The sequence below is a fragment of the Delphinus delphis genome, chromosome 1 (genome assembly GCF_949987515.2).
Source record: "Delphinus delphis chromosome 1, mDelDel1.2, whole genome shotgun sequence".
Lineage (NCBI taxonomy): Eukaryota > Metazoa > Chordata > Mammalia > Artiodactyla > Delphinidae > Delphinus > Delphinus delphis.
Window position 1 is genome coordinate 146,970,975 of NC_082683.1, and position 11,204 is coordinate 146,982,178.

General features: G+C 42.3%; 1 protein-coding gene across 1 annotated transcript in view; it reads right to left on the reverse strand.

Annotated features, from left to right (window-relative positions):
- The window catches only part of HSD11B1 (hydroxysteroid 11-beta dehydrogenase 1), a 29,523-nt gene extending 18,528 nt beyond the window's left edge, over positions 1-10,995 (reverse strand). The window contains exons 1-4 of the mRNA XM_059995367.1: positions 10,799-10,995; positions 9,927-10,057; positions 9,065-9,176; positions 8,743-8,934 (exon numbers count right to left, since the gene is read on the reverse strand). Coding sequence (XP_059851350.1) covers positions 8,743-8,934; positions 9,065-9,176; positions 9,927-10,057; positions 10,799-10,886 — 523 coding nt within the window. The 5' untranslated portion in view covers positions 10,887-10,995. The remainder of the gene's footprint in view (positions 1-8,742; positions 8,935-9,064; positions 9,177-9,926; positions 10,058-10,798) is intronic.
- Between the last annotated feature and the right edge of the window lie 209 nt (positions 10,996-11,204).

Consider the following 11,204-nt stretch of genomic DNA (forward strand, 5'->3'; position numbering starts at 1 on the left):
CTCTGTCGTCCTGAAGTCAGTCATCCTGAGAGGTGAAATATTTTGCTTTTGGTTACCATACAGAACCTCATCCCTTACTTTTCTTTTTCTTTTTTTTTTTGCGGTACGCGGGCCTCTCACTGTTGTGGCCTCTCCCATTGCGGAGCACAGGCTCCGGATGCACAGGCTCAGTGGCCGTGGCTCATGGGCCCAGCTGCTCCGCGGCATGTGGGATCTTCCCGGACCGGGGCACAAACCCATGTCCCCTGCATCGGCAGGTGGACTCTCAACCACTGCACCACCAGGGAAGCCCCCTTACTTTTCTTTAACAAAGTTATTCTAACAAAATTCATACCAAGCTTGTTGTACAATAAGCAGTTCCAAAGTGTATAAAATGAAAGGTAAAAGGCCCTTTCTTTAGACACAGTTGAGCTAATACGATATATACTGTTCTCTAAATTATTTTTCCTTGAATTTATGATTTTTATAGTCAGTATGCATAAAAATTTATGTAGTATTTCACCACCATTTAGAAATCTGTCCCTAGTGGTGGATATGTAGGTTGTTTTTAGTTTTTTTATGACCATGAACAATTCAGTGGCAATCAGTTTGCACTGGAATGTGGGCTCCAAGGTGACAGGGGCTTGCCTTGTCACAGGGCTGGCATCTGGAACTGTGCCTGGCTCAGAGTGGACCCTCCATTCACATCTTTTGAATAAATGAATGAACGTATTTGGGGAACATTTGTGCAAGTTTATCTGTAGAATACATTTCTCAGGTGTAAAGTGGTGTTCTCTCTCTCCAGCCTGTCCTCATTTTTTTTTTAAAGATTTTTAAAAATTTTAGATGGTTTTACTTTTTAATGTTTATTATTATTATTTTTTTTTTTTGGCTGTGCTGTGCAGCATGTGGGATCTTAGTTCCCCAGCCAGGGATCGAACCCACACCCCCTGCAGTGGAAGCGCGGAGTCTTAACCACTGGACCGCCGGGGAAATCCCCTGTCCTCATTTTGAAGTAGCTTAAGTGGATTTCTCCTCATTGAAATCAATGCTTATTTCAAGAGGAATCCTCCTTGGGTCAAGCTCAACCATCTAAAGCTATATAGTCACACCATGTCAAATTCACTTTTCACTTTATTAACTTTAAATTTAGCTGTGTCTCAACAATATACCTTTGTCAAAGTTTGCAACAAGAAGCTGCATATGACATTGATTTGCTATACATATTGTTAGAAAAGTTTTGCTAACATCTCAATGGGCAAGGACATAGAAAAACAACTCACAGAATAGAAAATATAAATAACCTATAAACACATGAAAATTCATTCATTCATTAATTACCTGACTTTTATGAAATATCCACCACGTGCCAGGTGCTGTTGTAGGAAATAAGGAAATAAGTATAACCAAAAATAGAGTACTACTAAGACAAGAGACAGATGGGCCCCCAGGGCAAACGGTTTGAGTTTGTTCCTTGTGGACAAATACTCCGAGACGGGAATAACAGGGCAATTGAGAGAGGAGGCTGGCACCTGCCCAGAGAGAAGATGAGACCACATATTCCTCATTCTCGAAGTCAGAAGACCTCCCTGACTACATACGTGCAGAAAGGCTCCTTGGAGTTCAAAAAGGGAGTGATGCCAACTAATGCTCACTACCCATAGGCCTCTTCGGTAGAATCCATCTTGGCTAAGAGATGTGCGTGCACACATGGGAAATCCTGAGCTATACCAAATACGGACTTTGAACCAGGCAAATCAGAATGATTGGCCAAAGGAAATCTGGAAGGAATGCACCATAAAAGTGATTCAAACTGACACGAGGGCGTGACTCTGTCTCTGAGCCTGCCCGTGTGTCTATCCACACGTACTCTTTTTTCCTCTTAATAAATACTTTACTTGTTTCACTACTTTCTGTCTTTGTGGGAATTCTTTTTCTGCAAAGCTGTAGGGCTAGGGCCTTGTCACTGATCACGGGTCTAGTGGCTAGGAATCAGTGCTCTCACCGCTGAGATCCAACCTCAATCACTGGCCGGGAACCGAAACCCTGCTTCAAGCTGCTGCAGGACGAGGCCACCCGAGATCACTACTGCTCTCAAGGGGACAGAGACCTCACATTCCATTTCATAAGTTAACAAAGAAATTCAAATTATAACCACTAAACACCTTTCTCCTTTACTTACAAAATTGTCAATGGCTGAAAACTTTGTTAACTCTGCAAAGCAGGTGTGAGATGAACACTCATATGTATACTCAGGGTGGGAATGGGACATGATGTTCATGTTCATTTAAACTGGATTTTATTTTTATATATTTAAAAAGTCAGGTCCTTTATTTTTCATTTTATATAAAGCGATTTGGAAATATGTACCAACAACCTTAGAATTGGTTCCATCATTTCACCCAATAAATCTAGTACTAAGAATTTATCAAGGAAATAATCATCAACCAGGCCACAGATGTACATGCAAGACACTTGTTTAGAATTTTTAAAATACATTGAGAGTAACTGAAACCAAGTCCCCCTTAAACTGAGTTAACAATCTTTCTATCCAAAACTTTATTCCCTTTCTTGTCCCACCCTTGTTCCCCTCAAGATTGAGAAGCATCAAAGAAAAGGGGGGACTGAAACCAAGCACGACCCTGAGGGGCATTCCTGGGGCCTTCCGTGCTCCCCATTTCTTGTTTATAGAAAAAAGGTTTTCACCTCCTAGGCCTTCCCCAAGTTCCAAAGTGCAGACTCAAGCCATTAATGATTAGGACAAGAGTCGTAGGACTCCTATTTCCTCCTGAAGGGATATAAGTAACAATCTGATGCATATCTTTGAGTTGTTCTGCAGGAACTAAGCCCCTCACTCCGGTGGAGGATGATGACTACATGCTGACCACAAGCTTGTGGACCCCAGACTGTTGGAACCAGAAGGCTGATGATTGAGATCTCAGAAACATCACCCTGTTACCTCACAATCAACTAATCAGAAGAAGGTCCTCAAGCTGATCCTATGACCCTCTCCCCAACACTGTCTTTAAAAACCCTTGTCTAAAAGCCAGTGAAGAACACGTTCGATCCCTGGTCGGGAAACTAAGATGCCGCATGCTGGCCAAAAAAAAAAAAAAAAAAAAGCCAACAAAGAGTTTGAGTCTTTTGAGCATGCACTGCCTATTCTCCTTGCATGGGTGACTTGCAGTAAATGCTGTACATTCCTTCACCACAACCTGGTGTCAGTAGATTGGCTTTGCTGTGAGACAGGTGAGCAGACCTGAGTTTGGTTCAGTAACATAACCTAAATATCTGGCAGTAGGAAAATAATTGTTCTGCACCTATATGTACCTGGAAGGAAATTCTCCAAAATATTGTCATGAATACGGATGATCTTTATTTTCAGCTTTGTGCTTCTCTTCATTTTTCCAATTTTCATAATGTGTGTGTATGTGTAGCTTTTATAATCACAGAAACATTTAAAAAAAGTTGTTGGGGCCTTGCTAGTTCCATTATTTTGTGCCTTCAACATTTATAATCTTTTATGAGAGGTTTATTTCAGAAATTATTGGCTTCCTGCAGGGCTTCCTTCTTTTGAATATAATCTTGTGTATATACTGATACTATTTTTTTTCTTTTTTTCCTTTTTGTTAAGAAACTCAAGAGCCAAATTAGAAACTTAAGCACAGCTTCTATGTTGAGTTTAATTTTGGTGTTTTTATATTCTTCTTTTCTTAAGACCTAGTTTTTTATTTGGGTGTTTCCAAATAGAGTGTATTTGTTGTAAGCCTTTTGAAACTCCTTGGTGAGTGAACGTAAAGGCATGGATGATGGTAGAACCCTGCTATTTTTGTCAAGAACAGTACTTGAACAAAAATAATGGTCCAGCAGGGTTAAGGAGCCATGACTACTTAAGCTCTTCCCACCCACCCCTTTCAAGGGAGTAAATGGAGTAATGGTCACATGGATAGCATTACAGTGTTCTCAGCCTGCACTAAATTGTCACTGTCATCAGCAGGGAGTCTTCTCTTCCCCTTTAAAATCTCCAGTCACCCCTCCTGGGGGGACAGATACAACACTGAACTCCAATGTCGAGTGCATCAAGTTGTTTCAATCCTCCAGATTCTGCCTGAGCCCAGTCTCTTGAATTTAGGTAACAACGACTCCTGAAATTTTTATGTCCAGGCTGTTGATTCTTACTCTGAACTCCTTTTTTTTTTTATGCTTTAACATTTTTTATTAGATTTGTTTCTGATTGCATACTTAGTACAGACAACTTGGAAAATATTTTTAAGAAAGAAAAATTTGTATAATTCCATCACACAATATACATTTAACTCCAGTTGCCTTCCAGTTTTTCTATATACATAAATATTTTGTTTATAAAAGTATGCACACTGTTTTGTAGCATGATTTTTCTATTACAAATATTTTCCCATAGCAATGAGTGTTTTTATACAGCAATACATATAATAACATCCATTAATGAATGTACCAGAACATAGTAATCTCAATCCAAATCTATACGCACACCGGCCTCACCTCCCTGTGTTTCTCCCCACGCCCCTCCACGCAGTCCAAATCTGCAGCACTCCCCCATCACGTAAATACCTGTATCCACATGCATGCACTCCCACTTACCTTGGAAATTGCGGTCCCTGAACATTATTTCTGAGGTAATCAGGTTTAAGGGTAAAGATTCATCTTTCTTAGGAAAATTAGGACAATTGGGTGAGGGATAAACTACCCCATTCTACTATATTTCTTAGTCTCCTTTGCATCCTAGACCTTGGTTGCCACCCTCTCCCCCCCATTCAAGTTATATCCATACACTAAGCATTGATCTATCTCTTAGGAAAAAGTGTGTGCCAGAGGTGAAGGTGGGGCATGAGATTAACACCTGTACATTCTTGTCTTTATGCAGAGCAGCAGTTTGCATATTCCAAATCCTGTTAGTTGGTCTGTGTAGTTGAGAAATCTGTTTCTTTTTTCCTCTTTGTAATGTAGAATTCTTGAAATAGGTTTGGACTGCACAGCCAACCCTCAACCGACAAAGTTTAAGGTCCAACAAGTGACTTCATGTCTTGGTTTGAGTTTTCCCACAAAAGCATTGTCTTACAAGGTATTTGCCTCTGGCTAGTCAGCTTATAATGAGCCTGAAATACTACACATTTGTCTAAAAAATAGTATGAAACAGTGCTGGGAATGAGTAAACCAGGAAAGGAATAAATTTGAATAAGACTTAAACTTAAACTTTATATATATATATATATATATATATAAAGTTGATCTTTTTAAAAGAAGATTTACTTGGAGAAAAATGAATAGGTAACTGGAGACATTTAATGGAGCTTCCAAAGAGAGATCTGAGCATTCAGAGGTTATTGGCAAGGCTCTTTTACTCCTTTTGATGTGTTTTTCACTTTGAATATTTAAAGAAACCCAGTGTTTTATTATGTCTAGTTTCACTTCAAAATAGGCGTTGGATTTTTCTTGATACAGACGAATCACCATCCTTACACTTGTACCGGCCCAGTGTGGTTGGCATTTGTACTATAATTGCTGTTGCTAGTATTTGTATCACCAGTGAAGCCAGAAAAGAGAAATAGAGAGGAAGTAGGGTTTCCAAAGGTAACTTAGGAAAATGTAGTAGGTAAGAGGAAACGTTTAAAGGAAGCTGGTGAGGACTGAAAAAGTCTTCATAGAAGGTGAGGTTAAATGGATCCTGAGAGGAAAAAAGGTGGGGCTGTTGGTGGGGGTGACAGGTTTGTCCATGATCCCCCTGAGGGGGAGTAAAGAAGGGGCAGAGAAGCAGTATTAGATGCTGGGTCCAGCTGTCATGTGTGTAACTACCATAGTTATGGGGTTCACAGAACCAGGGAATTCAAAAATGGAATGACTTTTCCTTTTCTAAAATTGAACCTAAGACAACCTTTTTGACTCAGGGCAAATAAACTTTTTCCAGATGTTTTCAAATGTTCTGTGCCCAATCCAGTGATTTTTCTCAGGCAAATTGGAGTGTTAATCTCTCTGTCTCAGTTTGTTTCACAAATACCATCTAGGTATTTTCTTCCCATTCTTTCTCCTGCCCCACTGTCTCCTGCACCAGTGGAAGGGGTTTTGCTTTCGTGATGGACCTGAATGTGAGAGAGATTGGGTCTGGGGTGTGTGTGTATGGTGTGAGGTACACATGTGGGGTGGCCTAGAGGGAATACTGCCTCTGGTCTTATATGCATGGGTGATATGGGGGAGACTGTTAATTGTCAACATCAGTGTCTTTTATAGAAATAGAACCCCTGATTTTCAGCTGGACACAAGTTCACCTTGAATAAAGTCCACAACTGCAATCAGCTGTAGCAGAAGTATATGACATTCAAGTTGTATTCTTCTTTCTCCATTTTCTCTAGCTAGAATTCTGACATGATAATGAGCCACCTTGGACATACAGGTGAGGATAACACCCAGGGATGGTGGTTTTGTGATAGAAGGTTCCTAGACGATTCCATGGGGCAGAACTCCCATTGCAGCTCTAAACTGCTTACCCCAGGCTGTTTCATGAGAGAAAAATTAATTTCTATTTGTTCAAGCCATTGTAAATTTAGGTTTTTGTGATAGTAGCTCAAAATATATCCAAACTAGCATGTGGAGGAAGGAGGGGAGACTAATCAATACCACATATACATAGAAAGTTGAGCAGTAGCTGCCAGAAACAGTGTTGAGTGGTGGATGGATGTGGACTGTAAGGAAATTCCCAGAGGCAGCCATACTGTCTTTGATGATGCTAAAGAAATAGCTGAGGCTTTAAAGAACGTATTAAAAGTATGGGATTTCCATGTAACACAATACCTAGAAATGCACTGGGGATACAAACAATTGCTGATTACTGCAATTCAATAAACCACTTAAGGCAGTCCCTGGAAAGAATTATTAAAAAGCCAACCCAACACTCTTTGGCTGACCTTAGGACCAATCTGCGGTTTAGCGTCCCATGTTTGTGGAATTCAGATTTTACGGAGGAAGGATTAAGGAACATATTTGCTGACTGTCTGAAAGAACATAGTTTATGTAAATCAACTATGCTTCGATTTTAAAAAAGAATATAGCCTAGAGCAGAGAAATTCTTCAGTTAGGGCGAGAAAGCAAAGTGTTTGTACTTTGCCAATTCACAGACATGCTTCAAAGCGAACAGGCTGAACTTTTGGCTATACAAACAATAGACATGAAGGTTAGTAGGCCAGCTAGATTTCTACCTCCCAGAGTCCATAGAAATTACGAGGTGACATTTGGTAGGTGGAGAAGATGTGTAGAAGCAGAGGTTATCAGAATTTCATCACACCCTTGGACTTCTACAGTAACTCTGTTCCTTCTGAGGACATTTAGGCTGTAGTGTTGTAAGGCTAAAGTGGATATATTACTTATTCAACTGAGATCATTAAAGCCACCTACACCATGACTGATGCGAGGGTTTGGGCCAATGCCCTAGGATGGTTTGGGGATGTGCCCAGCACCCTCTCACTCAGTATGCATCCAGGAGCTCTCCCTTCCTTTCAGCCCAAAGAGAGGCTGTGTCTGGGGAGGGGCAGGGGAGTCTGTGTTGTCCAGGAAGCACAGGGTTGCATATCAATCACCCTGTTTGGCGGGTAGAACAGACACACTGCCCTTTTATCTGATCACTGATCACTATGCAGGCCTTTTCCGTCCTGGAAGTAGAACTCTTTACAACATAGATGGTGTTCTGAGTCACAGTAATAACTAATGTTTGTGAAGTACTTAAGAAATTACAAAGTCTAGGTTATTTGTTTTTACATTGCTAGGAATCACATGTAGATGGCTAATTTTGATCCTGGTGTTTGCATCTTCCATGCACATCCTTCTAACGGACTGATCGACAAATACGTGTGGAACTTCTCTACTGGACCCATAATGAAATGGGCCTAGGAATCCTCCAAGCTGGAAACTCTCTGTCTTTTCACTGGTGATAACTTCGAATGCTGTCACCCTCCGAAGCATAGGGCACTCCTCTTGATCACGCAGAGTTCTCTTTATATTTCTCTGTACACACTCTCTCCCTACCCTCTTGGTGGATTAAAATGGACTTTTGATGTAGCAAGTTCGGATTTTGGAGAACACCCCAATACAGGCAGGTCTGTTATAATACGGTGCATTTGTTTTTGTTGTTCATTTCATTTGGTCTTGGCTCAACCCACTTATCAGACAACTGTATGTTGTTCAAACACTTCACCTCTCAGTTCTACCTTTGTATCAACTAACTTTACCAACCTAGAGCTCTTGGTCATGGAAGAAGCAAAATCTTTTTTATCTATGATGACCAGGTCTCTCCCTGAAACTCAGGACAGGCTGTCCCTCCAGCAGCCTCTCGATGACCCTTTGGACTCCCATTTGTTGATCACAAACCACCAGGCGAGTTCAGGGAAGCACTCCGAACTGCTGCTCTTCCTCTGTTACTTCCAGGAATCTTGTAGTCTATCCACCCTGAACAAGCCCTCATTTTCATGGTCTCACTTGTTCCTAACACTGTGTCTTTTACTCAGCGTGCACGCATCTCGGTGAGTTTCCATACCCAAGGCTCTTATTCGTACATCTGCCTGTCCACGCATTTGGGCAAGCTGTTTAATATCACTGTGAGCATTTCAGCTTCCAGTTTCTATTGTGTTACTTCTCGGGATGGAAACTGATAACATGCATGTTCACTGCAGAGCCCCCAACACCATCCCCGGCACTTCTGCCACTCCTGCCTTCCACACTGGCCCCTGCCCCACTCACCGGCTATCGAGGAGACAACCACAATGCTCCCGTTGCTCTGCTTCAGCATGGGCATGGCGGCCCCGCTCAGGACCACATAACTCAGGAAGTTGACCTCCATGCTTTTGCGCACGTGGTCAATGTCATCGATAAATACAGTCATAGGATTGTTGGTGTTGGTGATGTGGTTGAGAATGAGCATGTCTAGTCCCCCTGTAAGAGACGGCTGTGTTGAGAGAAACCATCTGAGGTTGATACCTTCTCCCCCTCCTCCCCGTCTCCAAAGCTCCCTGGTGATCCCTAGGGCAAAGTCCAGAAGAGGAGAGAGGAGAAGCTGTCTCACCCATGAGTTTTCCAGCTTTGGCCACAAATTGCTCTGCGAAGGTCATGTTCTCCATGGTGCCAGCAACGTAGTGCGCGGAGGATGCGCCGAGCTCCAGGCAGTGGGATACCACCTGCAGAGGCACAGCGGCCATGGCGTCAATCTCGGCTGCAGACTTTTGGGGGGCAGTCTCTGACATAATGGGCGTTTAAATGAGAGGTTGCTCACAGCCCTGTTTTGGTAGGTGTGTGTGTGTGTGTGTGTGTGTGTGTGTGTGTGTGTGTGTGTGTGTTGCTAAATGCAACTGACACAATATTAGTCCCCTGTTTGAAATACTGTCTGGAATAAGATAGGGTATAAATGGATAAATCACTGTGCTGGAGTTTAAGTCTGTGCTCATGAGTTTCTGTAAACAGATGTTTCTGAACACATTATTGGTAGGGATGCTAGTTCCTGTGTGGGTAGCCCTAAGTTTGTGAATATTTGTGTATCCTTGGGTTTCTGAGTCTGAGTATATAAGAGAGCATGTGTCTGCATGGGTACCAGAGTATGAATTCCTGAGTACGTCCTGGAATGTTGGTATCTGAGCACATATATGTATGTCTGTGACTCCATGTGTCAATGTGTGTGAATAGGCATGCCTATCTCATAGATAGAGATAAAGCCCAAGAACTTTGTGTCTAGATGTGTATGCATGAGAATGAATACTTAAATGCATATTTTTATATTCGTTTGGGTGTTTGAACCCTCTGTGTGTGTGTGTGTGAGTATGCATCTATGTCTGAGTGTGCCAGTTCTGTGTGTTGGCATGTATATGTGAGCATACATAGGAATACATCTGGGCACGTGAGGGTACCTATGGCTGTGGGCACAGGACCCTCACCTTCTTTAGAGCTTCTTCTGACCTCGCTGTCACTACCACATGGGCTCCCATTCTCGCCAGATGATAGGCCATCTCTCTTCCAATCCCCTTGCTGGCCCCTGTGACAATCACTCTTTTTCCTCGAAGCATCTCTGGGAAACCCCAAAAGAAAATAAGGACCATAGCTGTCAGCAACATACCTCCTCCCGCTTTAGAGGTGGACAGCCTTATCTCAGTGTCTAAAGGTTATGAGCCCAGATCAACTCATCTCAAATTGCATAAATCAATGAAGGAACAGATCAACTCTTCCGTAAACATTCTCTGAAATGGGAGTTTGCTTTGGTTGCTCAAAACCAAGCCTTCCTGCTATCCTTTTCTGAAAACCCCTATGGAAAGAGAACAGCTAAAACACTGGAGTTCCAGACATTTCTGGATTCATCCAGTTGCTCAATTGAAATAAAATTCAAAGAGTCATCAAAACACATGTGCTCAGAGAGATTCCAGATATTTTCTCTCACTTCTATTTAGTCATCAACTCCAGAATTCTTTCTTGTTTGCCACTTATCCATCTCTCCACAGAGCCCAATTATCTGGCTAAGTTGTGAATTTTGGAATAGCCCTATTTTTTTGGTAAGAGATCTGAAATTGCTTTTGATCAAAGGTGCCAAATAAAACAGGGACTATTTGGTAATCTTCTAACGCGATGATTACCCCTCCCTACACCCCTATTACCCAGACTGTGGCTGGAAGACATAGAAACACAGTCTCACCTCAGGGTCCCCTCTTGTCCAGCAACTTTGGGGATCAAGAACTCCTTTTTATCCTCAGAAACACTCTAGCCATCCCTGGGTTTTTAAATCTATTCCTCCAAAATTAGACACATTGGTACTTACCTGGTCTGAACTCCTCCTTCGCAGAATAGTAGTAGTAGGCCAAGAAGATCCCCAGAATGGGGAGGAGATATTTCTTCATAAAAGCCATCAGACAGGGACCTGGCCTGAGGAGCCCTGGAGGACACACAGAGAGAACCTACAGAGCTTTCTACAACCTCCTAGGCAGGCAGCGGCCTCTGAATTGTGACATCAGGGATGGGGGAGGCTGGTTTAGTCTCAGGCAGTCCTAGCCAATTTCCCTGTCAGAGCAGCGATTGGCTTTGGGTGGGATCCCATTCGTCCCTGGCAGCCTGTGTGGTGGATTTCATAATGGACAATGTTTACTCCATTTCATTGAGCAAGAAGAGACTTCCAGATGGCCAGGCTCATGATTGTACAGGACCGGATTCCAGAGCATCCCTACCCT